The sequence below is a fragment of the Chelonoidis abingdonii genome, unplaced genomic scaffold, assembly GCF_003597395.2.
Source record: "Chelonoidis abingdonii isolate Lonesome George unplaced genomic scaffold, CheloAbing_2.0 scaffold0617, whole genome shotgun sequence".
NCBI classification, from domain to species: domain Eukaryota; kingdom Metazoa; phylum Chordata; order Testudines; family Testudinidae; genus Chelonoidis; species Chelonoidis abingdonii.
Window position 1 is genome coordinate 53,727 of NW_027424878.1, and position 27,688 is coordinate 81,414.

At 41.9% G+C, this 27,688-nt stretch overlaps 1 protein-coding gene across 1 annotated transcript in view; it reads right to left on the reverse strand.

Annotated features, from left to right (window-relative positions):
• Positions 1 to 22,147, reverse strand: part of LOC116832157 (cytosolic phospholipase A2 gamma-like) — a gene marked incomplete at its 5' end in the record, with an annotated part of 33,805 nt that extends 11,658 nt beyond the window's left edge. The window contains 11 exons of the mRNA XM_075061418.1: positions 119 to 273; positions 1,924 to 2,019; positions 5,783 to 5,908; positions 6,304 to 6,426; positions 9,893 to 9,952; positions 11,558 to 11,611; positions 15,694 to 15,718; positions 18,361 to 18,559; positions 20,176 to 20,318; positions 21,636 to 21,752; positions 22,073 to 22,147. Coding sequence (XP_074917519.1) covers positions 119 to 273; positions 1,924 to 2,019; positions 5,783 to 5,908; positions 6,304 to 6,426; positions 9,893 to 9,952; positions 11,558 to 11,611; positions 15,694 to 15,718; positions 18,361 to 18,559; positions 20,176 to 20,318; positions 21,636 to 21,752; positions 22,073 to 22,147 — 1,173 coding nt within the window. The remainder of the gene's footprint in view (positions 1 to 118; positions 274 to 1,923; positions 2,020 to 5,782; positions 5,909 to 6,303; positions 6,427 to 9,892; positions 9,953 to 11,557; positions 11,612 to 15,693; positions 15,719 to 18,360; positions 18,560 to 20,175; positions 20,319 to 21,635; positions 21,753 to 22,072) is intronic.
• Positions 22,148 to 27,688: the final 5,541 nt, after the last annotated feature.

Below are 27,688 nucleotides of genomic sequence, written 5' to 3' on the forward strand. Positions count from 1 at the left end.
GACTGCTGCTAACAACAGTGTAACCTCACTGGGTCACAGGCCAAGTCCTGGGTATTTGTGCAGTGCTTCATCAATGATTGGGGCGTTCAGAGATATCACAATAAATAACAAAAGTTACCTCAAAAGGATCCCCATCGCTGAAGTCGAAGGAGAGGATCAGTTTCACTTTCCTCTCTGGGCGCAGAACGAGGGGGTAGGGGGAATTTATGGCAATGCCGGCATTGATCAAGTGGATGAATTCTTTGTTGGTCAATCCAATAGATTGGGCTTTACCTGCGAAAGTGCATCCACATATTGCTTTAGGCTGTGATTTTTCCAAGGGGTCACAATTAGTGAGGTGCCCAAAATTCCGTGTGCATTTTCAAAGGTGCCTAAGCTGGCAGATAAACTCATAGTGGGATTTTCTAAGGCACTTCTGTCAAGAGTAAGGACCCAGAGCTAGCCTGCTTACATGCTAGCTTAATGCCCCCCACTCCCTCCACAACAGTCTAACCAGCACAGTTGGGCCCCCGCTGAGTGGCCTGATTAGTCCAACCACCCGACTGGCTGTGTGGATCTGCAGACTTGCTCTTATGACCAGTGGCAGGGTGCTGCCAGCTCAAAGCATTCACCCATGGCTGCAAGAGCTCCTGCTTCTGCCCTGTGCCCAGCCTTGCTCCCACCTTGCCTTGCTCCAAGTAACTGGCTCTGATTCCTGGCCTCTGACTCTGCATTTGACCCTCGGCACTGGCCCCCTGCCTTTGACTCTGGCACTGATCTTTGGCTCCGATTCCTGGCTACTGATGCCTTCTGTCACCACTTGGTATGACTCCTGTTCTAGCCGTTAGGCATGAAGTCCCCCATCATGGTCACTGTCAGGCACTGAATTCCATTTGAAACTAGTGGGAGTTAAGTGCCTACCCTGCTTGAGTGCTTCTGTAATTACCACAAAGGGCCAGACTTGCAAAGGTGGGCTGCTGCCTAAAGATACAGAGAGAGGCCTGGTGGATATTCAGAAGTTCCGAGAGCCCAGATTGATAAAGGTATTTATGTACTTCTGCTCTCAGGACTTAAAAGATTTTGGAGATTTTCAAAGGGATTTGAGAACTTAGGAGCCAAAATCCCATTGGCCATCTATAGTCCTAAATCAGTTTGGTGTTGCAGTGCTGACCACATCAATGCCTAAATACCTTTAACAATCTGGGCCTCGGTATCTGAATCCCATTAACTCCAGATGTCTATCAATATCTTTAGGCACCAAAACCTTGCCCTGAGCCTCCTTGAAAAACCTCAGCTCTACTTTTGTGAAATTAGTATCTAAACCAGCTCAGTGACACATGGGCATCATCAACAAACACATATTTGAGCCAGCGTTTGGTAAGTCTCCATTTTAGGAGAATCCCGGCTGCCTTATAAAGAAGTTCTGACTCAGAGCAAATTCCAAATCACATTAATACCTAGCACTTCTACTGTTCGATTGTTTTTACTTTAAAGAGTAAAATACACTAGCTCACAACAGAGTGGAGCAAACACAGCAACAGCGCACTGACAATTATCTGTCAAACAAAAGCCCCACATTCCCTTCAGGTTTCATTTGAAGTCTCCTTTATTTACTTCCCATGAACACTCAAAAAGGCAATTGGAGTTGGTCAAAAAATGAAAAATATCTGCCCCCCTGCCACAAAAAAAGCGTTTAAATTTTAAAATTGTTTCATTCCACAACCCTCTGCTGCCTCCTGCAACCCATTACACAGTATAGCTGCCCCTTTCCTGTCTCTCACCCTCTGCTGCCTTCTTTGCCCATTATACAACACTGCTGCCTTTTTCTCATTACTTTCTATTTAATCTATTCTCTGTCAAAACAGAACCTGGACAAACAAGGAAATTCATGCCACAGATGTAGAAACAAATGTGGAAAATGCAATTCAAATGGATTTTGCTTACTATCTGTGTACAGAAAGTTGTTGGTGTGCCCCCATGTCCAGTAGCAGATACAGGTCACGGTTTTCCATAACAATTGCCATACACTCCATATATATTCTATTAGGCAAGAAAAATCACAATAAAAATCAAAGCTGAAAATAAGTACAATGAAATAGCTAGGGGAAGTCTGCAGACTGAATTTCTTTCTTCCTCTCAGTTGCTAGTAGTTGTGAGTAGGGGCAGAGGCAGGTATTTGTTGATAAAAAGGCACTCAGGTAGCATAGTGCCCCTTGCAGGGCAATACACACAGAGGTTATTCTGCTTTGGGGCAGCTGGACTCAGCCTGTCTGATTTTCTAGCTCTCAGACCAACTGACAGACACTATGCTGCCAGGATGCAGGGACTCTCACTTGCTGGGCTGTTAGGAGTAGGTGCAGCCCCCACTGACAATGGATGTTTCTTTGCATTTTCGCAGGCATAACTGAGGACCAGTTTTGGTATGACAGGACTTGGAATGGGGCTGGGGTTTGAGGAGAAAGCAGTGGGTTGGGAGTGAATGGGCTGGCCAGAAGACTGCTTGGGATCAGGGGAACCCACAACTCCAAGGTCTTTTCACAGAGAAATTTGAAATGTTGGGGTTTGTTGTGAATCAAGAACAAAATGGATTAACTGATGAAAAATATTCTCTTTTAGAAATAAATCTTTAACTTAGTTGAATTACCAGACCTAGAACACCTGACATTGTGCTTCTTACTATGCTTGTAAAAAAAAATAAAATAAATAAATTGTACTGTCAACAATTCTGTTGATCATTAATAAAAAGTTAGCAACTGAATTTACTTTCTCCAAAAGTAGGATTAGCCTTTGTTTACTCAAAGACCTCTAAGGCTGCTAGATACTTAACGGCCACACTCCTTCAATATGTATGACTTCAGGATAAGTTCTAAATGTCCTTGTGTTCTCTTAAATTACAGCAAAGTCCCTCTAGGCCAGATTTTAAAAGAAATATTTAAGCACTTAGTGGGATTTTTAAATCAGTGGGAGTTAGGTGCCTAGACGCTTTTAGACCTCCCACTCCAGGCTTAAATGCCTTTAAAAATTTGGCCCTGAAACTGTTAAGCACTCTTATTCAGCATCTCTATTTCTTTTGTGGGATTACTTATTTCTTAACTATTTTTAGGCTTGGAAGGATTAGGTTTTTATTAATAAATGTCAATTTCATAGGACACTTACGTGGATACAAAAAATCCCATCTATGATAACAGAAATTTACACAGGTAAAAACAGAAAAATACTGCTTGAGAACTCATTTGAGTTTCATAGAATCATAGAATATGACAGTTGGAAGGGACTTCAGGAGGTCATCTAGTCCCACCCCCGGCTCAAAGCAGGACCAATTCCCAGCTAAATCATCCCAGCCAGGGCTTTGTCAAGCCTGGCCTTAAAAACCTCTAAGGAAGGAGATTCCACCACTTCCCTAGGTAAGCCTTCACAGTTTGCAACACCCACCCTCCTATGAAAAGTTTTCGCAATATCCACCTAACCTCCCCACTGACTTGAGAGCCATTACTCCTGTTCTGTCATAAGGTACCACGAGAACAGTCTAGATCCAATCACCTTCGGACCTTCAGGTAGCTGAAGCAGCTATGCAATCCTCCTCCAGTCTATGCTCTCCGCTGACTAAAACAATCCAAGTTCCGTCTGCCTCTCCTCATAAGTCATGTCTCCAAGCCCTAATCTTTTTGTTGCCTCCACGGATTCTTTCCAATTTTTCCAGCATTCTTCTTGTAGTAGTGGGGGCCCAAGAACTGGCAGCAGTACTTCCAGAGAAGGCATGGGTTTTTCACTAATGTCGAGTAGAGGGGAAATGATCACATCCCTCCATCTGCTGCAAAACCCTCTGTACAGTCCAAAATGCATATTAGCCTTCTTCGGCAACAAAGGACACTGTTACTCATATCCAGCTTCTCATCACTGTAACCCCTAGGGTGCGTTTTTTCTGCAGAAGCTGCCTAGCCACTTGGACCTAATCTGTAGCAATGCATGGGGTTCTTTCATCCTAAGTGGCAGGACTCTGCACTTGTCTTGTTGAACCTCATCAGATTTATTTTTGGCCAAATCCTCTAATTTGTCTAGGTCCCTCTGTATCCTATCCCTACCCTCCAGCATATCTACCACTCCTCCCAGTTTAGCGTCATCTGAAAACTTGCTGAGATGCAGTCCACGCCATCCTCCAGATCATTAATGAAGATATTGAACAAAACTGGCCCCAGGACCAATCCTTGGGGCACTCCGCTTGATACCATCTGCCAAATAGACTTGGAGCCATTGAACACTACCCATTAAGCTCAACAGTCTAGCCAGCTTTCTATCCACCTTATAGTCCATTCATCTAGCCCATACTTTAACTTGCTGGCAAGAACACTCTGGGAATTCGCAGTTTGATTTAAGTATATTTACTTAATATATTTTGAAGTGTGGTGTGATAATTAGTGTTGATGGCTACAAAGCTTGAACTTTTTGAATGTCAGTGCATCCAGTGTTAGAAGACACATCCTCATAGACTTTCAATAGGATTTTGGTGGCAAAGAACCTGAGGGCCTTACATAAGAACATATGACTGGCCAGAGGGAATGAACAGAACAGGGCAATTTATTGACTGATCTATCCCCTGTCATGCTGTCCCAGCTTCTAGTAGTCAGAGCTTTAGGGATACCCAGGTCATTGGGTTGTATTCCTGACCATCTTGCCTAATAGCCATTTATGGACCTAGCCTCCATGAACTGTTCTAATTCTTTTTTGAACCCAACTGCCTATTAATTTCATTGGGTGACGCCTGGTTCATGTGCTATGTGAAATGGTAAATAACACTTCCCTATTCATTTTGTCCCCCACAAATTATGACTTTATAGAGCTGTCATATCTCCCCTCATTTGTCTCTTTTTCAAATGGAACTTTCCCTCTCTTTTTAATCTCTCTTCATACGGAAGCTGTTCCATACCCTTAATCATTTACGTTGCTCTTTTCTGAACCTTTTCCAATTCTAATATATCTTTTCTGAGATGGGGCAACCAGAACTGCATGCAGTATTCAAGATGTGGGCGTACCATGGATTTATGTAGAGGCAATATGATATTTTCTTTCTTATCATCTATCCCTTTCCTAATGATTCCCAACACTCTGGGGGGGTTTTTTGTTTGTTTTTTTTGTTGTTGTTTTTGAGTACCGGTGCACATTGAGTGGATGATTTCAGAGAATTATCCACAATGACTCCAAGATCTCTTTCTTGAGTGGTAACAGCTAATTTAGACCCCATCATATAGAGTTGGAATAATGTTTTCCAATATGCATTACTTTGCATTTATCAACATTGAATTTCATCTGTAATTTTCTTGTCCTATCACTTGGTTTTGTGAGGTACCTTTGTTAAGTCCTGATTTGGACTTAACTATCTTGAGTAATTTTGTATCATCTGCAAGTTTTGCCATTACATTTTTTTCCCCTTTCTCCAGATCATTTATGAATATGGTCAACAGCCCTGGTCCCAGCACAGATCCTTGGGGGACACCACTATTTATCTGTCTCCATTGTGAAAAATGACTATTTATTCCTAGTCTTTGTTTCCTAACCTTTAACTAGATACTGGTTATCATAAATTTTTGGTTTTCTCTCTTAATGTGAGGGGAGAAATAGTAGAAGAAAGAGATGACACACTTGAAATAATGAATTATGGAGGGAAATAGTTAAATGACCAATTTTCTTCCTTTTAGGGCACATCTGGTTCTTTGCTCCCACATCTAGAGCAATAATTTGGAATGTCAATGAGCTGGAAGGCTTTGAGAAGCCCCATCTAACTGAGAAAAGTTTCTATAAATCTTGCCTCCAAGTTCCTTTTCAAAAATACAGATGAGTTCAGCAAACTCCAGCATTCTCTCTTCCCAGCTCTTCAAATCCAAGGTCTCACTCATTTCATAGCACTTCAGGTAGGAATACTTGCTATTCTCCTCTGCATAAATAATGGATAAAATGAGGTTTGGGACAAGTAGTGGAAGGTTTATTAGATATGTTTAAGGTTGCAGGAATGTTCAATGGGGTCTAAGGCAGTTTTGGTGCCCTGCTTCATTTAAAAGCAATAGGATTTGGGGTCTTAATTCCCTCAGGCTCTTTTGAAAACCTCAGCCTGTGTGTGTTGGAACAGCCCTGAGGATTTTTAAAAATATTGGCAAATACATGGATGTTGTCATGGAAGTGAGCATGCCACAATTTATTCACAGCAATTCATGGGAGCTGCCATTACCAAAGGCACCAAAGGAAATAGACTTTGGACCCCTTTTGAAAATCTCATTCTTAATGACTAGACACAGGGAGAGGAGGTAAATTTAGTCCTGCTGGTTCACTTGCCTTTCAGGACCTCCTTCAGCTGCCTTAAGATTCTCTTGCAATCTTCCCCAGCTGAGGCACGAACGTGAAGCTCCTGGAGGAGGAGGAGGATACTCCGATGAAGTACACTAGTGTAATCAGTACCTTGGAGGAAAAAGAATATAATGTGGCCAGCAGGCAGCTGTTTGTCCTGTAAGCCCCTGGGGATGAAAGGAGGAAAGACTCGTCCCCAGTGCCCAAAGTCTCTTGAGAGTAAGGATGCAACAGCCAGTGTAGGGTCAGACACCTGGCTGTGGAATCTGTCTGTACCTGGTGTCCTAGAATGTCACGCCCTATGCCAGTGGAAGAAGGAGGGCAGTGGTTAGAACTCACCTCTCAATGACACTTGGCTCACGGTGTGAGCTACCTGGGGCTGATGTGGGCTTCTCACAATTTTTTTTTATTTATTGAATGAAAAATGGTTGTTCAACCAAACTGGCAACTGGTTTGAGGTTTCAGCTGCTTGGTGCCGACTAAGCTCTGAGGAGGTCATTTGGACCTCCTGGGATAAATGCACCCACCACTACTAAGCATCGTCCCATCTGGTCGTGGACTTACAGCTCTCAAGGAAAGTTCAGCTCCATCTGTCAGGCAGTGGAGGTGGAAAAGTAACCACAACCACGCTGCCAAACCTGCAGTCATTGGATTCTCCAGAGGTACAAGCAGAGAAGGGTAGGGGGAATTTCCCCCATGCACCAGTGTTAGCTGGTTTAAGGTTTCATGTTGACTAAGCTCTGAGGAGGCAATCTTTGTCTACTGGGATAAGTCCACCTACCAACAAAAGGCACTGAAGCTAACACTCCTTGTAGAACTCCTATAAGAAGCAAACAAAGAGCCCATTAGTATTGTTGAATTCCCATCTCTCTGATTACCATCTCACACACCCTCCAGCCCATCAAAAATTCAGGCATCCTCACCCATCCACCTGATTAGTTCAACACCCTGTTTGAACTCCCTTAGCTCTCCCTTACATCAAGTTTAAATTTCTTTTCCTCGCCCATAACTCCAATCTGGCCAACTCCTAGAATAGTTTCAGGATCTCAGTTCAAGAAAACTCCATGTGGAGTTGGGTTGCAATGGTGAATGGAGCCCATAAGAAGTCACAGCTCAGACTACACTGCCAGTTCTTCAATTGCTGGATCTCGCTAGTGAATGGTTATTCCTATTCACGTTCCAGTGCTCTCTGCTTTAGGGTATAACTGCTTGGGACTGGGGCATGCTAAGGAGACACCCAAAGCCCCCTTTAGATCAATAGACACCTGTTCTGGACACTTGGTGTATCTAAGGAAATGTCTTCCATTGAATACAGCAAGCTGTGTGCAAAGTAGAAGTTAACAAATTTAATTTTGGGATTAGAGCTGGTGATGAGGGCTGGGAAGGAAGCCTGAACTTCATGACTTCACAGTAGACTTGGTTACAAATTTCCTAACAGCACATTCTGCATCAGAAATGGCTATTTAATCAAAATTTATACTTTCCATGAGAACATGTTGATTTTGACAAATTGGAACGTATCAATTTTGGTTGAAATTTGGAACATATTGCTTTTGATGACATTTCTTTTTGGTGAAAAGATAATTGAAACAAAGTGTTTTGATAGGTCAAAATGTACCTTATCAGAATGGAGTGTTTCAATTTTAGCCCTCAATATTTATTTTTTATAGGATATAAGGTCACATTTTTAAAAAGTCTAAACCAAAACAAATAGTATCCACTTTATCAAAAGGGAAAGCTTTGATTGATCTGAAAATATTTTTTCCAAACATTTTGAAATTGTTTGGTTTCATTCTGATTAAATTTTGAAATGTCAGAATTTTCCTTCTGCAAAAGATTTAACCAGCTGGACTTCACAGGGACCTCTTTGGAATGCCTTTTGCTTGCAAACCTCCCACCACAGGGAGATCAGAAAAAACATTTGGGCTCTTTTCCTGGCTCCCCGCTGACTCCCTGTCTGGCCTTGGGGTAGTCAGTTAGGGTCAGATTTTTAGAGGTATTTAGGTACCTAGTGTTATTTTCAGAAGTACCTAGTTGCCTCAAAATCAATGGTTTCAATGAAAGATAATCACCTAGATGCTTTTGAAAATCCCATTTGGTGCCAAAATATCTTTAAAAATCTGGACTGTAGGCTGAGATTTAGAACAAATACTAAGGGAGTTAGGTACCCATGGAGGTCAGTGGCATTTGGGCACCTAACTCTCTTTATCTTGTTTGAAAATCACATCCAAATGACTTAAGGTGAAGACTTTCAAAGGCACCAATGGGAACTGGACACTTGGCCAGGATTTTAAAGGTATTGATATGCCTAAATTTGAAAATAGGTGCCTAGTGTGATTTAAAAAAATAAATTCATTAATGTTTATTAAACTTCATTGTTGTTGGCAGTATTGTTATATCCGCATTGGCCCCAGGATATGAGAGAGACTAGGTGGGCGAGATAGTATCTGAAGGACAGCAGGTCTCTTTCATTACTATTCATAGCTTCTCAGGCCAGAAGGATCATTGTGATCACCTGTTCTGACCTCCCGTATAATACAGGCCAGAAGAGAACGTTGGGAATCATCTGGCATTTGCTCCCCATGTAGTTACTTATAGATATTTATAACACTATAACAAGATCCAATGGGTGGACATAGAAGCTAGACAAATTCACACTGGAAATAAGGAATACATATATATATATTTTAACAGCGAGAGTAAGTAACCATAGGAAAAACTTACCAAGGGTCACGGTGGATTCTCCATCTCTGGAAATGTTTAAATCAAGATTGGATGTTTTTTTCTAAAAAGAACTGCTCTAGTAATTATTTTAGGGACTTTCTTTAGCCTTTGTTATACTGGAGGTCAGACTACATGATCTCAGTGTTCCCTTCTGGTCTTGTAGGCTATAACTTTCTTGTGGAGAGTTATTTCTGCCCTTTTTGGTTTAGCATATATCTCACTGGAAATGGTTTAAGCTAATGTGAGAAAACCACACTTACACCAGAACAAGAGTGTCCACATGAGGGTTATTCTGGTATACTTATAGCTGGGTAACGGGTAAAATTTCCCATGTAGAGAATGTCACATATGAGCTTTCAGGGTGATTTTTTTCCGAGCAAGCATTTGTCAAACAGAAACTGTGAGTGTTAACATTCATTACAAAGGAGGAATGAGACCCATGAAAATCACATATGCCATTAATGGAAATGGCTTGTTTCCCCTCTGGCTCAATCTATGCTTATAAGGCATGGTCATGGGAGTGAAAAAAAAACACATTTCGCTATGCCATCTCCACTCCGCCCCCTCAAAAAAACCTCAGTGTAGATGCAGTTATGAAGATGGAAGAGTGCTTCCGTCAATGTAGCTAATGTTGTTGGGGGAACTATTAATCATATACTGGCAGAAAAACTCCTTCTGTCAGTGTATGCTGTATCCACACCGCGAGGGGCGGGGAGGCTGTAGTGAAGATGAAGCCTCTCAGAGAGGTGCAGATCAGAACTATCTCTCTTTACGTCATTGGAGTCATGTCAAGATAAAGTCAAGGTGAGTTCTTAAAAAAACAGCCCATGATTCCAGAAATACAATGACCCACCTGCTTTACCTACTGCATACCGATGTTCTCTTAGTTTTCGGAATTTTTCCTTAAGATGGTCTTGCCAATGGAAAACAGAACAGGTGTTATAAGTCTTTTCTCACAGCTAAGGACACTAACCATAGGAAATCACATTTGGGTTACAAAATGTAAAGCTGATTTTGTTATGATTTGAATTGGTGTAACTCAGAAGTAAAGTGGGAAAAAAAACAGAATTTCTAACCTCTGGGATTTGTTTTCATCTCAAATTGGTTCAGAAAAGTCAAAACATCTAAATATCTTGAAGAACTGAAATTGTAAAATATTTCAATTCAGAATTATCAAAATGACCCTACTAAAATATTTTCTTTCAACAACAGTGAACCATTATAAGGTAACAGAAAATGATATAAATAGATCATATAAAATATAAGGTAATATGTGACATTTTTAGCTACCTAGCTAAAAGAATAAATAAAAGTTAAAAGTAAATGAAAAGATAAAGTTGAATAAAATGATAAGGTCAGAACAAAATACTCTATTTTGGTTTTTGAAGCATTTTGAATATTTTCCATCAAAAATTATCTCGGAAATGACACATTCCCACCAAATTTTTTAATATGATTTTCTGGTGGAAAAATGTTTAGTCAAAATGTTTGATGTGGCTGTATTCAGAAGTAACTCCACTGACTTCACTGGCAGAATTTGCCCTAGAGCTAAATCTTTGCAAAATCAGATTGAAGTTTGAAATCAGGATTTGATCTAAACTGAGAGTTTCAAAGATGCCTAAAGGAGTTGAATTTCACAATGCCATGGATTCGTATAGTTTGAGATCAAGAGGCCATGAAATTTCAGTTAAAGTAAGGCACTACTCAGGAGACTGAGCAGTTGTGTGCCACAGGTAGAGAACAGGAAAGACTGAGGTGCACCTGAAGCAGAGGTCCTGGCAATGGCAGGGAATGATTAGGTGAGATGTGCTCATATAACCTCAGCAGGCAACCCACAATCCATGTTGCTGAGAAATGTTAAGAAAACCCCATGGGTCCTGCCAGTGTAATCCGGGGGGAAATTCTTTCCTGACCCCAAATCTGATGATCAGTTGGACTAAACACGACTCACCAACCAGGCATTTAAAAAGAGGATTCTCAGTACCACATCAGAGCATTGACCTACCCCATCTGTATCTCATCTTTAGTAGTGGGAAAATAAATAAATAAATAAATAATAAAACTGATTACAATTGTTCATAAGGGAAGAAATTCCTTCCTGATTGCTGCCAGTGACTGGCTGAAGCCCTGAAGCATGAGATTAGATGATGTCCAACTCTTATCAACATTAATGAAAATTAGGATCCAAATCCCCTCATCAATTAAGAAAATCTCAGCCCTAGCTATAATAATCTGGAAATTATCTGGAATGCTGGAGATTACGAAAGGCAAAAATGAAAGTTGGATGCTCGGTCTCCCTTTGGCATACTTGAAAATCCAACCCATTCACAACTGGCAGACACCCATGAGCTACTTTAGGCTACTGCTAATACAGTGGCTGTTTGACACACGACAGTATCATTGTGATAAAGAGTCAGGCACTGGAATCATTGCTATAGAATGGTGTGGCGATGCCTCCATCGGGGACCTGTTCTGATTCCACTGATGACACTACCTTCAACACCAGAAATGTCAGTACCTATTAAATATTTCTTGTTTGCATCCATACTTCCAAGGGCGCTTCCCCATAAGGCTGAAAACAAGAAGGAAAAGACCTTATTTACCATAGTGCAGCTAAGAAAGCATCAAGGCGTTTCCCTTTAATACAATGTAAGGAGTTGCCTGGACAGGAGCCCCATTAGCAGAAAAGTCAAAGAGGCACTCGCAGGCCAGTCTCTCATAGGTTATGTGTTTTTGGAACTTTGTTCACATATTGATCCATAACTGAGAAAGTTTATTGTGAGTAGAGGTGGTCAAAAATTTCAAATGTAATATTCTTCGTATCAGCAAACATTCTTTTGTCAAAATTTGAACTTTCGTTGTGAATTTGTTGATTTTTAACAAAATTTCATTTAAAAAATAAATGTAAAATGAAGCAGGTTGACCTTATCAAAACAGAACATTTCAATGTTTCATTTTGAAATAGCCTTTCATTTCCAAATTAATTGGATTGTATAATACAATGTAAATGAAACTATAACAGACAACATTTAAAGAGTAGAAATAGGAAGGCAACATTTTGATTTTTTTTACAGAAATGGAACATTTCGATTCACCTGAAATGGAAATCATTTTGTGGGAAAGGTTGAAACTATGTGTTTTAGTCCTGATTCGGAATAGAAACTAATGTTCAGATTTCCTGAGGAATGGTAATACCAACATTTGACCAATCCTAATTATGAGTATTGGTATTTGCAATATCACACTGCCTAGGTGACCCAGCCATGAAGCAGGACCCCATTGTGCTAGGCGCTGGACAGACACGAGACAGAAAGACAGTCCCTGCCCAGAGCGTTTGATAATTTTTGGAACATTCCTGCCCAGTAGTGAGTTGAGAGCTAGGTGAGACAGGGCAGCCTCAAGAGGCAGTAGTGGTCTTGACAGTGGGTGTATTAAATCCTGCTAGGCTTACTGTTATTTCAGGATCATAGAAATGTAGGGCTGGAAGGAACCTTGAGTTGTCATCTTGTCCATCCTCCCTCACTGAGGCATGACCAAGTAAATCTGGACTATCCCTAACAGATGTTTGTCCAACTTCTTTAACACCTCCAGTGACGGGGGCTCCACAAACTCCCTTGGAAACCTGTTCCAGAGCTTCACTATCCTTAGAGTTAGAATGTTTGTTGTTTGTTTGTTTGTCTGTTTGTTTGTTTTCTAAGAATAATTAATTGCTGGATTTGTCTTCCATTAGGAGATGCATTTTGAAGTACTGTCAAAAGTACTCAGAGTCTAGGATGGGCTGTGTTTGATTGGTATAGTACAAATTTGTATGAATGAATGAATGAATGAATGAAGCTGGAATTTTCAAAGTGAATAAGGGAGGTGGTTTTAAAAAGTACCTAGCTGACTTAGAAGCACACATCACCCATTGACTTCAAATGATCCTTATACTCCTAAAACACTTACCTCCTTTCAGCAAATCACAAATTCAAAGCCTATGGAATTTGTCTAGGAGTTGGGTACATAACTATCTTTTGTCCCTTTGAAAATCCCCCTTCCCCCCAACACAATTGCCTAATCCTTTTAAACCTTTTGGAAATTCCCAATCTAAATAAATAAATATAAAAGTCCAAGACATGCAAACACTGGATTTTAACTAATAGGAAGGTGAATGTTCCTCCCTGGGATTTTCAAAGGAAACTGTGGGAGTTAGGTGTCCAAATTCCACTGGAATTCAATAAAAGTTGGGCTTCCTAATTATCCTAGGGATCTTAGAAAATCCACGCTCTAGTGACAGGGCAGTAGCTTAGACATAGGAGACCTGACTTCTATTCCTTTACCTTCCATTCCCAAACTTTATGACCTTAGAAAAGCCATTTCCCCTCTCGATGACTCAGTCTCCTGCTCTGTAAAGTGGGTATGTTGATGCTCACCAAACTTTTGAAAAGCCTGTTTAGATCTGTGGATGGGATATGTTATGTATACAAAAACTAACCATGTTTCAGGAGGAGCTAATTGGGTTGAAGAAAAGATGAGCTAAGGGTGAGCAAAGGCGGTTACATGTGAGTGAATGTCATGAGTGAGGTGGAAATAGGAGCGAGGGTACAGAAAGAAGATGGGGGGGGAAGAAAAGCTGGATAGATACAAGCAGCTGGGAAGAGAGCTCTGAGACTAGGATGAGACCTACAGGGTTGAAACATTCCAAGCACGTCTATAATATGCTGCATTCGAATAACAGGGTGGACCTGCAATATCTATCTATCTATCTATCTGTCTATCTATCTATCATCAAGGTCTGAATGAGCTCTACCCTGGCAGCTAGTGATAAGCTGGAGGGAAAAGGTTCCAGGACATAAACACACCTAATCTGCCAAGGTATCCTGCCCAAATGATCAATTTTGTCTGGTATTGGGTTACAAATCACTTCAGTATTGAATGCAGGTGTCATGAAATGTTGTTATCGTGATTGTATGAGTAAAGGGCAGCAGAACTGTGCTTAGCCTGCCCTTATTGCGGGGGTCAAGCCCAAATGAACTGAACTACGCTCACTAAGCAGAGTTTCCAATGCCAGATCCCAGTGGGGAGAGGGTGTAGGAGGGTTACAGGTGGTTCTTTTTAGAGGGGTGGGCTCTGTCTAAGAGTCCTAGGCAACACTTGACCTGCCCCTCTCTCCTTTTTAAATGTAGAGCTGATTAGGCTCAGTTGAGAGCGTTTTGTTTTGGTAAGTGATCACTAGAACTAAATCACTAATAATCAGGTCAAATGCTCAGCCTTAGGGCTGCTAGGGGACAGTGTTTGGGGGAAGAGACGGCCCAGTCTGCACTAGCAAGGACATTCCCCCACTAGCTGCTGAAGTCACTGGGAGCCAGGTGGACCCCAAGAGACTGACTCACAGAGGTCACAGTGGGAGGCAGAAGGTGAGGATGCAGGGCCATCAGCAACAGAGCAGACAATGGCAGGGGTGCAGTGAACTGTGGCATGAGAAAGGACAGCAGGGGCACAGAATGAAGGGCAGCAACTGTGAGCCAGTTGCAGCGACAGCAGCAGCTGAGGTATTGCTCCACATTCTCCCTCCCTCCAACCGCCCAGCTGGGAGGTGAGCTCATGTGAACACACCTCTGAAGTCTGGGTCTCCAGGGACCAAGGACAGCAGCTGTGAGCAGTATGAGGTGGAGGGAGAGGGCAGTGGTGTGTTAAAGGAACATCTGTTTGTTGTTCACGGCAAGGTGAGAAATGGTGGCTCAGGACACTGCCCAACTTACTCTGGAGTGGGAGTTTAGCTCATGGTCAGATGTGTTCGAATCACAGTGGCGGTGTTTTCCCAAATTAATGCCGGGAAAGGTAAGAAAGGTAAGAATTGTTTAGCGCAGAAAGACACAAGTTTTGGTGATGTTCCCAGCAATTTGTCCCTGACTAATTAGTTCAGGCCAGGAATTATAAAGACCATTTTTGTTGAGACCATCATCATCTTTGTCATTGTTCCCTCATTCTACTGTGCACTGTATGGACAAACAACAGAGTATTTACAGTCCATGGTGGAGACTTTCAAATGGGCCTAAAGGAATTAGGCACAGATTTAAAAAACTATTTAGGCACCTAAAGATGCAGATCAACACATAAAGGGCTTTTCAAAAGCAACTAAGCAAGGTAAGAGCCTTAGGATATATCTATCTTGGAGAAGGAAGGTCAGATTACCAGCTCGAGGAGACATAGCCGCATTAGCACAGTATGAATATTGGAGTATTGCAGCGGCAGGAGCAGAGGGAGGGGTAACCCCACTGAGTCGTACCTAGGTCTCCATCAGAACTCATGTGGGTGTGCCTCCTCCAGCTGGAAATTACACTTCCAGCTCCAGTGGAGACAGAGCCTCAGTTCCATCAAAATTAATAGCAATTAGGGAGCAGCAAAGCCAGGCAAAAAGCTTTTAGTGAATAGTAAATTCAGTGAAAAATGCATTTTAAGAGCATTGAAATTATTTGTGAATTCAGGTCAAATTTGGTGAATTCTTTCATCTGAGAAAAAATTGTGAAAAGTTTAAATTGTTTATTTCAGCTGCTTTGAAATGAAACATTTTAACTTTTTTCTGTTTTGAAATGGTATTTCGTTTGAAAAAAGTAAAAAACAAAAACAAAAAACCCAAAACAAATAAAACCTTAAAAATGACTTGAAACCTACCAAAAATAGTTTTGGATTGAATAATCTTTTAGAGAAACATCCAATACTTATTTAAAAATTTTCAGCAATGAAGAATCTACTGCAATCCTTGATAAGTTGTATCAATAGTTAATTACTCTCACTGTCAAAAATACACAAAAATACACCTTCTTTCCAGTCTGAATTTCTCTCACTTCAACTTCCAGCCATTGAATCATTTTAAACCTTTTCTGTGCTAGATTAAAGAGCCCATTATTAAAAATTCAAGACCATGATTGAGATTTTCATACCTTTGAGCTCCCTGTTATCAATTCATATTCTAGAGAGTGGAGGATTTTGGAATCAGATGCTAGGCTGAGATTTTCAAAACAACCTAAGTGATTTGGAGGCCAAATTCCCACTAATTGTAAGAGAAAAGGGATATCCAAAACCCTTAAACAGCCTTGAACTCCTCACCTTAGAAATGTTCAGATACCACAGTGGTCTTTGGGAGCTCATGGTAAGAGGCTGAAATATATAAAGTTGTCAAAGGGTTTAGATAGCTTTAAAATATTTCAGAGTGGTAGCCGGGTTAGTCTGTATCAGCAAAAAGAACGAGGAGTACTTGTGGCATCTTAGAGACTAATACATTTATGTGGGCATAAGCTTTTGTGGGCTATGTCATAAACAGATAGTTAAGGGTTAATGTCGCTTTTACCTGTAAAGGGTTAAGGAAGTTTTCACCTAGTTAGCTGACACCTTGACCAGAGGAACCAATGGGAACAAGATGTTTCAAAAGGAAGAAGGTTTTTTCCTTTGTTTAGTCAGTTTCAGTTTCAGCTTGAGAAAAAAAAGATCAAGGAACCAGCCTCTTATCAGAGTAGTAAGTTTTAGAAGGAATAAATAGGTTTATGTTATTTTTTTGTAACCTGTCTTGTGCATTAAAGGAAGAAAAAATTGGGTATTTAGGCTTTTTTTTGGTGTAAATAAAGGTTTTGCTGGGGGACATCTTCTGTGTTTGGAATCTGTTGTTGTGAGAGTAGCTGGTATGCTAATCTCTCCATAGAGGTTTTTTCTTTTACCTTTCTTTTCTTTAATTAAAAAGCCTTTTTTTAAATAACCTGATTGATTTTGCCTGTTTTTAAGATCCAAGGGGGTTGATCTGGATCCACCAGGAGTGGTGGAGAAAAGAGAGGGTGGTTAATTTCTCGCTTGTTTTAAGATCCAAGGGTTTGGATCTGTGTTCACCAGGAAATTGTTGAAGTCTCTCAAGGCTACCAGGGAAGGAAAGTAGTGCTTGCGAGTGGTGGCAGCCAGACCAGATCTAAGCTGTTATTGAGCTTAGAGCTTCTCAATGCAGTCCCCACATCTGTACACCAAGTCAGTCCATTGACGCAACCCACTGCTAAATCAGAGTGGGGAAGGAACCTTGACAGGCTAAAACCACTTCATTGGATGCATCAGTAGAAAATACAGTAAGAAGATATATTATACAAAGAGAACATGGAAAAATGTTACAATTCTGCAGTTTCTGTTTGGAGTCTTTTTTTAATTTTTTTTTTCTGAGAATTGCACCTTTACATTGTAATTGAGTAACCAGGGAGGTTGAAGTGTCTCTGACTGGTTTTTGAAATGTATAATTCTTGTCGCCTGATTTTGTGCCATTTATTCTTTTCTGTGTAGAGACCTTCTGGTTTGGCCAGTGTACATGGCAGAGGGGCATTGCTGGCATATCATGGCATATATCACAGTGTAGATGTGCAGGTGAACGAGCATCTCATAGTGTGGCTGGTGTGATTAGATCCTATGATGGTCCTTGAATAGATATGTGGACAGAGATGGCAACAGACTTGTTGAAAGGATAGTTTCTGGGTTAGTGTTTTTGTTGTGGTGTGTTGTTGCTAGTAAGTATTTTCTTCAGGTTGGGGGCTGTCCTGTAAGTGAGGACAGGTCTGTCTCCCAAGATCTGTGAGAAGTGAGAGATCATCCTTCAGGATAGGTTGTAGATCCTTGATTGATGTGCTGAGAGGTTTTAGTTGGGGCCTGAAGGTGACGGCTTTGGCCTTCTGTTACTTTCTTTGCTGAGTCTGTCCTGGAGTAGGTATACTTTTGAGTATTCTTCAGACTCTGAAAGCTGAATAACTGAATATTGAATTAATTTGCAAATGGACACCATTAAATTAGACAATTAAAGGCTGGGAAAGGGATGGGTCATTACACAAATTAAAAATTATTTTCCTATGCTAATTTTTCCCCTACTGTTAACTCACACCTTCTTGTCAAACGGTTGGAAAATGGGCCATCCTGATATATCTCTACAAAAAGTTTTTTTTTCTCCTACTGATAATGGCCCACCTTAATTGATTAGTTTCATATAGTTGGTATGGCAACACCCATTTTTTCATGTTCTCTGTGTTAATACATCTTCCTACGTATTTTCCACTGATGCAATCCAAATGAAGCTGGGTTTTAGCCACAAAAGCGTATGCCAAATAAATTTGTTAGTTTCTAAGGTGCCACAAGTACTCCTCATTCTTTAAAATATTAGCAGGAGTTAATATGCTTCCACTCTTTTGCTCCTGAATCCCAAGTACTCGGAGAGAGTGTGTGTGTGTGAGAGAGAGAGAGAGAAACAAAAACAAAGGAACATATTAAGTAAATCCAGTGATTTTTTCACTGGAACCACTCTGGATTTACACAGCAACCCACCAGCTTCAATGCAGGATAGACAAAGAAAGACGCCCAGACATCAGTCAGAGAGAAGAGTTCATCTTCAGCCGCCTGTGTCGCAATAGTAAATTCCTCTTGAATATCACATGGAGGTTTGGAAAGTGTATCACACAGGCATTCTTCCAAGACCTGCACTTTCTCTGTCCAGTCCTTCTCTTGGTAAAGGAAAGACATGCACCTTCAATGAACCAGAACAGATATGGCTGAGACTGAGGGAATAGGATGGGGAGTTCCCCCTCCCTCTTTTAATCTTCACACTTCTTATTTTTCATGCCAGGTAATCTAATTATCATCCTGGCATTGTAACAAATCTGTGACTTAACAAGGACTTCATCCACGGCTGTCTGTCACCATGTCCACTGGGAAATTTATGGCAATAACAGGGATAGACCTAAGATTGTCTACTGAAAGCCAAGGTCCCTGCCACTCTGAGCTATAGAGAAACTCCATTATCTGCTTCTCCAGGACCTGTGATCCAGCTAAGCAATTCTGATTTGACCTAATAGAGAGCAGTGGTGAGTGCACTAATCCGGCCATAATAGGTATGACAAGACACCAGGGCCCTTCTTGAACCAATGGGGAAACTACAGGGTAGTACAGAGAGTATGACATGGAGAGAAGCAATTAAGATCTCAGCCAGTAAAGGACAATGGTAACACACACACACACACACCCTGCCCATTTCACTAGGCCACCCTCACTCATCTGTCCCATTTTCTGCCACCCTCACCTCGATGGGGTGACTTTCAGAACAAGGTGAGCAGCAGGCATAGAAACTGATTCTGGCCCTGGTTGATCAGCTAGAAGTGTCAGAAGATTTTTCTTTCCCATCTCTTCCTCCATGGTCAACTCTACTCTTCTTCCTTCCTCCCAAGCCCCAATTCAGGAGACCTGTTTCGCTCTTTCCTGTCCTTTCCTCTGTGTATTCCCCGTCTCTTGGTAAACCTCAATGAACCCCAAACCCTTAATACCCCCCCCACAGATTGCTCTTTTCTCACTGTTTCCATTGCTGGAAGCCTATCCTCTGTCACCTAGGTTGCTATAAACATTGCTTCTCTAGTCTCCACTGAGCTTCTTCAGCTCTTGAGTCTACCCAGAATGTCCCTGCATCTTCTAACCATGTAATCCAGCATCTTGAGTCCCTAGGGTCAGATCTTCATGCCTGGCCAGGAGGCAGATGGCCAGTGAGCAGGCACTGGGTTAAGGCTCAAGACACCTGCGTTCTAGCCCCAGGTCTGCCACTGACCTGCTGTGTGACCTTGTGTGTGTCACTTTACCTCTGTTTCATTTCTCACCCATTTCCTGGCTACTTAAAGGTGGGATTTCCAAAAGTCACTTACGAACACAAATCCCATTGCAAATCAAAGGGTGAATCATTGAGGGTGTGTCTGCGCTGCACTCAGAGGTGTGACAGCAGCATGCGTAGACAGACCTTTGCTAGCTTTCATCAAGCTAGCTCAAGGGAAAACTGCAGTGAAGCTGCAGCAGCATGGATGTCATGTGGGTGAGCTGTGTGGGTGCATACTCAGGGTTCAAAGCAGGCTGGTACAGCCCGTGTTGTAGCACCAGAGCTTCACTGCTATTGGTTTCCAAGCTAGCAAAGTTAAAGCTAGCTCAGGTATGTCTTTGCTTGTTACATCATGCCCCCTGATTGCATTGCAGGCATAGACCTAGGTGCTTCTTAAAATCTCACTCATATGCCTTCAAAATGTACCTAATTGATAATAAGAATGCCCCAGTGACCACGAGCTGGGAAAAATTGGAATATTTTCCCTTCTACTGACATGCACCTACCAGGTGGAACCCGATACCCCACACAGGTACATGACAGCATCCAAAAGGCCCTGATTCTTCAGCTCCACCAAGGTTCCCAGAAGGGCTATCATGGCCCGCAGACCTCCACCTGATCCTAGGACAGCGATATTGGGCATGTTATCCTGGGGGAGAGGAAAGAGGAAATGACAAATGAACTAGGAATGATGAGTGATCTCTGTTATGCAGCTCTTGGTACAGGTTCATTTAAGAAATTCACAGAGAAAGCTTTAACTTACTAGTGCTCTGTACTGTGCTCCGTGTTCATGCCCCTTACTCTCCATGATTAACAGGCGTGAGTCTGTTTGTCTGAACAAATGTGTGTAATGTAGGAGGACTAGTCTTTGTGTCAAGTTCCAAGGCTGGTTTGCCTAATGTTAGGAAGCATCCTTATCGGGTGCCCAGTGACCTGTGTCCCACCCTGAGCCAAGAGCAAATGCATCTTATCTTCATTTTCAGTCATAATCACACAGTGGCAGCATAGTAAAACATTGGAGACTGAACCTTGAGCACCAAAAAACCCAGGTCACTCTCTCTAGTGCTGAAGGAAGAATATTGTGAGGAGGAAGCAACGGTAGACTCTGAGACTGACATTTGCAAAGCCCTCAGAGGAGAGATGTTCCCAAATATGTCACGTCTACAGGAGTTTGCATCCCTCCAAGGACCATCACTTTTCAATGATGGGCAACGATCCTGGGAAATTCCTCACATATCTCCACCATGCCAGTTAACAGAGTAACCAGAGGGGGTGGGTAGCAGTAGTTGGCTTTTACCCTCTGTGCAGTTCAACAAGCAGATGGGGCTGTGGTACATGTAGGAAATACGTTACACAGTCACTATTCATTACTGATATTAATACTAAGTCAGACCAGTATCAATAACTCACTCAATTCTCTATCCCTCTAAGGCATTTTTTCTCAACCTATTTACCATTGTGGGCCACATATGCAGCTCTCTATGTGTTATCTGCGTTGGGGGTTGAGAACCACTGTTTGAATGCAAACTGTGCACTACAGTGACAGCTCTAATACCCCCTTCCCCTCTGTTCTCTTCTGCAGGCTTTGTCTGGCTTCAGAATCACAGCAGTATATACAGCACTGATTGAATTCATGTGCACATGGAGCCCTCTAAAGATTAGCCCCAGGAAGTCCCTTACTGCATTCTAAGGGTATTAATTCTTTAGCCGGAGAGGTATGGAGCTTGTGCTTCTAGAATAGAAGGCTCCCAAGTCTGAGTCCTGTCAAAAGTCATAAGGTTTGTATGTCTGTGTCCATTGGTTGCCACCTGGTGCTTTGGGAATGTTGTATTTCAAGGGGACTATCTCCATGGGGCAGGATTTCGGAGGCATTTCCTCCCACTGTACCAGGCATCTCAGTCACCATCCCATGTGGCTAACATGCTAGATTGTTCTCCTTAGCACTATGGCCAGCATAGGCCCCTACCTCATCATAGGCAATGCCAAGGCTCTTGAGGCACTCCAGAACTTTTGCTTTTCTGTTCCCAGTGGCTTCTTTCTCACCCTCTGAGAGCTCATGGGAAAGCCGGACACGTACATCATCCTGCCAAAAATAAAATGCCAATAAAATATCTCATCTCTCCAAAGGCTGCAAGGGAGTGGAGATGTAGGGTCTGGGTGCAGATATCACTGGTCCCTCAGAGGTTACCCAGGATTCACTCTTTATACGTGTATGGTGGCTGTACCTAGAAACCTCAGCCAAAATCCGAAGTAGAGCTGGATGAACATCTTATTTTTTTGGCTCACTGGAAGTTCTGAGAAACTGGGTCAAAACAAATCCAAAAATTGTGATGAACTTTGTTAAACTGAAAGAAATCCACACTGGGTCGAACAAAACAAGTTTCTGTATGACAAATAAATTACCTGTTTCAGTTGAGATCTCTCCATAGCTTCTCCCAAGTTTCCTCGTAGAGCTCTTGGTGATGTGGAATTCTTTCTTCAGTGGCAAATGGACTCTTCAGGGAGCGCACAGAAGGGAGGATCAAGTCACCTCTAATAGTTTTTTTCTTCTTTCTGTATCTGTTTCAGAGAAAAGGAACATTTAGTATAGCCCCATTGGGATATCGAGTGGGAATTGCAAAGGAGTCTAAGGGAGTTAGGAGCCCAAATCCTACAGAATATCAGCCTGCAAATGTAAAAGAAAGTAAGCTAACATGGAGCTTGGTGGTTCAGAGGTTCCACATTCCAAATATAAATAAGAAGAGAGGGAATGTGGTTGGTGTATCAGGTTCAGATTTAAAAAAAAATAAAGGAAAAACCTAGAAATAATATTGCTTTCCTGCTACAACCAAATGTGATGATGGCTCAGGTTCCCCAACCTGCCCTTCTGATATAATTAGTTATAACTAAACATGGAAACAGTTGTTGTGGTTAAGATGCTTTTCAAAAGATGCCATTGGAAAAGCAGACTCTCAGATCCATCAATGTCTGCCAGCTGGAGCCAAAACGGTTGCAAGGTTGTGGTTAACAGAATTGAGGATTCTTGTGAATGTTCCCCTCTAGCCCCGAGTAGATGCTGAGTCGCAGTATATATCATGCTGAGTAGCGGTTGGACCAGTCTGTTATCTATCAGGTAGCTCTTATATTGTTATTAACCCAACGATACAAGACTGCAAGTCATAATGAGCAAGCAATGGCATCCACAGTGCATGGGGAACTGCTAGAGCTGGTTGTTAAAATTCTGATGAGAGATGTGTTTTGCTGAAGTTTGCCACTGTTGTCAAAATAAACACTTGTGGGGCAAGTCCTCAACTTTTAGAACTTCCTGGCTTCCTGCCAGCTTGCCAACCCACTGCCTCAACATGGTGCTGAATGAGCTGGGCCTTGAGGCTCCTGGAGCTAGATTGACAAAGGGACATAGTCATCTGGAGACTGAGCATCACCACACCTCAATTTTAGGCACCTGACAAATCATTGGGATTCACAAAGCCTGAATGGGGAGTGCGAGAGGCCTCAGAATGGGATCCACAAAAGCCAGCCCATTAAGATAGCCAATAGGAGAGCATATCTGAAACACTGCCCCCCGTAAGCCAAGGAGTTCGGTGCCCACTTCAGCTTAAGATTGTCGGCTGTGAGCCCTCGCCTGGAGTCCACTGCCTAAGGCATTTCATGCTAGCTGTTGAAGTGGGGAGGAGATGAGCCTCACTCATACTTGTTGGCCCCACAGCTAGGGTACTCACCTCAGATATAGGAGTACCCCATCTGCCAGAGGAGAAGAAGGGATCTGTATCTCTCAGGTGATTGCCATAACTGATGAGATATGGAATATTATGAAGCAGGGGGTCCCTGCCTAAAGTGGTTCCACTCTCGATGAATACTTTGTCAGGAAAGCAAAGGGTACGCTTTCAAGCCACCAGGCTATAGAGTTATTCTCTCTCACTCTACTTCCCCCTTACCTGCTTTATTTATCCAAAGTAAAACAGCTTCAACAGGTGAGATTGAGGATTCCCTAGATCAGCCCGCGCTATAGTGGTTAGGACAAGAGGTAGCAGAGCCCTGTGCAAATCCCTTCTCCCTCAGGCAGAGCAGGCACTTAAACAGGGCTCTCTTACATCCCAGGTGACTCCCTGAACCACTGGACTAAAAATGAGGAGGGAAGCTGTTGAGTTTCTACCCCTAGGGGATATTTTGTGTGGTGTTTGGCAAGCTCAGAGTGCGTCTGCTGGATTTTCCCCTTCAAGTGAGTTAAGCAGAGGAACACCTGTCTTCCGCTGGGTTTTGCATCACTCTGGAGCATATGCATCTGATACCCAGAGTGAGGTAGCTGTGCACATGCCCAGAGGCAGAAATATATGCACTAAGGGAACTTCTGCTACAAAAATGTAGGTGCTGAGCAGGAGATTTATGAATCTCAGTAATGTCTACATCTGGGATTTGGGCCAGTGTGCCAACTGGGGGGAATGGGGAGGGTGATCCCCCCCAAAAAGTTTTTGCATTTGCTCAATGTTGCATAGTCCACAGGGTCATCAGGGAAGGGTCATGTCCCAACTACTTTTAAGCAATGGTTCTCTAGTAAATCAGTACAACTGTTCTGGTGGTATGGGTGCAATGCCACTGAAATTTGATTCGGCCACCGTTCTGTACAGATAAAGTGGCAGCCAGGCCTAATTTCAGAAAGTGGTGTAGCAACCTAGCACTTGGCACCTGTGCGGCCAGCCTTTCACAGTCCTGGCTCCACAGGTATCCTGCCTGGTTGGAAAACAGGGAGGTGACAACCTGGAAATCCTGGCTCACCATTCTTCAGTGGCCCAGGTTCTGGCACCCTACCATGCAGATTCCCCTGGGAGCAGGGGGTCCAGGATTCTGAGAGTAGGCAGGTCTTGGGCAGCCATCCCCGCAGACTGCTCCTGAGCTAGACTCCATTCTCTCCCTTGGAATATTTTGAAATGTTGTAGGTTTGTTCCTCATTGTGAAGTATCTAAATCCTCTGCCACACAGAATTACCTCCCTCTACCCAGCTCACGGTACTGCAGAAAGTTACACACTAGGTGGATGACATGGGACATGTTTGAAACGAGGAGAGCAGGAAACTAGCATGGATAGTGGGAGGTGGCTCATGTGAGGCTTCTTCCAAGATGAAGAGAGGCCACAACAAGGCAATGACATTTGTCACCCTGCAAAAGCACATTTCTCCTGTGTTGGGCCCCTTGCCCTTCCCTGTTTTGGGGTGGAATCTTGTGCAATTCTTCCCCTTCTGGTGCAAGAGTAGGTACACTACCCTGTGTACAGGAATCACTGATCACTCTGCAGGTGTGATGGGACACGCTAAGTTAGACACACTAAAGAGGACGGTACAGAAACAAATGTTGTTTGGAATAAATGGAACAAGAGAGTAATAGGTGTTCACATGATCCTGTTGCTGCATGACACTAAATAGCTAAAACATGGTCTGAGTTTTGAGTACAGAGACCTCAGCTTGGTTAGTTCCATGGCAAACAGACCATTAAAAATTGTTAGAACTATTTATTAAAGATACAGAAGAAGAAGGAGAAAACACTATGCATTTAAAATATAAAATACTAAGATCTTTAGTTTAATAATGTTCTTTGTTCCTTTTCTCTTTGGCTATGGAGATTTTGTAAGGAAACCTCTCTGACAGTTGTTTATAGGATCATAGAATATTAGGGTTGGAGGAGATCTCAGGAGGTCATCTAGTCCCACCCCCTGCTCAAAGCAGGACCAACACCAACTAAATCATCCCAGCCAGGGCTTTGTCAAGCTGGGCCTTAGAAACCTCTAAGGATGGACATTTCACCACCTCTTTAGGTAACCCATTCCAGTGCTTCACCATCCTCCTAGTGAAATAGTGTTTCCTAATACCCAACCTAGAATTCTCCTACTGCAAATTGAGATGATTGCTTCTTGTTCATTTGTTTAGGTCACTCTGGATCCTATCCCTACCCTCCAGCATATCTACCTCTCCTCCCAGTTTAGTGTCATCTGTGAACTTGCAGAGGGTGCAATTCATCCCATCATCCAAATCATTAATAAAGATGTTGAACAAAACTGGCCCCAGAACCGACTGCTGGGGCACTTCACTTGATACCAGCTGCCAACTAGACATTGAGTCGTTGATCATTACCCATTGAGCCTGACAATTTAGCCAGCTTTCTATCCACCTTATGGTCCATTCATCCAACCCATACTTTAACTTGCTGGCAAGAATACTGTGGGAGACCATATCTAAAGCTTTGCTTTTTTGGCTAATTAGACCCATTTGGCCATAATGACTTGTCATTCATTATTGTGTCTCCCTGTGGATGAGTGTGCTGTAACTGTCTGCTGCCGTCTGATAGCCTCACAGAAATCGAATACATAAGCCACCTTTTAAGATACAGATTAAAAATTATACAGATCGTCCCCACACTCATCACAGGCTGATACATTTAAAGGACTCCAGGGATACATCTATACTGCAAAAAAATAAAAACAATTAATTCAGATCACAGGGGCTGGATGCTATTCTAAAGGCATTAGCTGAAGAAATCTCAGAGCCACTGGCAAAAATATTTACAAACTCATGGATGGAAGGAAAGTTCCCAGAAGACTGCAGAAGGGCTAACATAGTGACCAACTTTAAAAAAGGGGGAAAAGGAGAAGCTGGGGAATATAGACCAGTCACACTGACCTCAGAACCTGGGATGTTCCTAGAGCAGTATATAAAATATTCAGTTTGTGGATACCTGGAGGATGAAGGGCTGAGCGCTAGCAACCAGCATGGATTTACCAGGAACCAGTCATGCCAAATCAGCTTGATTTCCCTCTTTGACAGGGTAACTGATTTGGTGGATAGGGGGAATGCAGTGGATATAATATACCTGGACTTCAGCAAGGATTTTGACATAGATAAGTAAGCTAGAGACATGTGGGCTTGGTGGACCTACCAGTAAGTGGACACATAATTGGTTAAACCACCACAAACAAAGAGTAATTATAAATGGAATTTTATCAGACTGGAGGGAGGACTCAAGTGAGGTTCCACAAGGATCTGTTCTGGGTCCTGTGTTGTTTAACATCTTTATTAATGACCCAGATGCAGGTATAGAGAGCGGTCTCTTCTAACCCTATGATTCTGTGATTCTATGAAATGTGCAATGCATTCCCTTCAATTGTATTCTTTCAGCGTTCATTATTTTAGTTTTTTGACTGATCTAGGCATTTCATAGTTTTGTTTCTCTCTTATGCTTAAATTTAATTCTGAGTCCTAAAATGCCTGACCTGTCCTGGATGGAGTAATTATCATTTTTACTTTTATCACCCTATTGTACTCTGTCATTCATTATTTAAAATGATACTATCAAATAACTATCTTTTCCTTGTGCTCACTTTAGCAGTGCCAGTTTGAAAAAAGAAAAAAATAGCTAAACACATAACTTTCAACACTGTGCAGATTAAGGTTGCTTATTTTCAAATAGTATTTTTAGTTATATCTGTAAAATAGCTTAAAATTCATATGAAAATAAATGTGGTTCCAAGTCTGATAGTAATAGTAATGATGGAGTCAAATGTTAGTGAGTTATGTACATAATTGTGACTGGTAAATATAAATGTCAAAATAATTAGAAAAATAAATGTCTGTTCTTAATAAAGAGAAAAAAAACTTTGTGTATGTTAAAATTAAGTAAATACTTTTTAGTGGAGTAAAAAACAACTGACTAATGTAGAGTAGATAATGACAGTAACACAGAGTGTGTCTATTAGAAAAAGAAGCAGGTTTTAGGCAGATTTCATTTATTTTATGTATCTCTGCTAAAGATAGTGTACAAAGTATCAAACTTGTGTTTCTGATCCCTGTGATAAAACTCCAGAACTGATACCTCAAGGTTTGGGATTGGGTTACTATGTTATCTCCTGATTCTTCTAAACTTACATATACATTTAAAATATGAGGAATTGGATACAGTTCCCCATTCAACTATTTTCTAAGTTATTTTCTTCAAAAACACCACTAGAGTTTTCAGGTTCCTAAGTAGCCCCTGG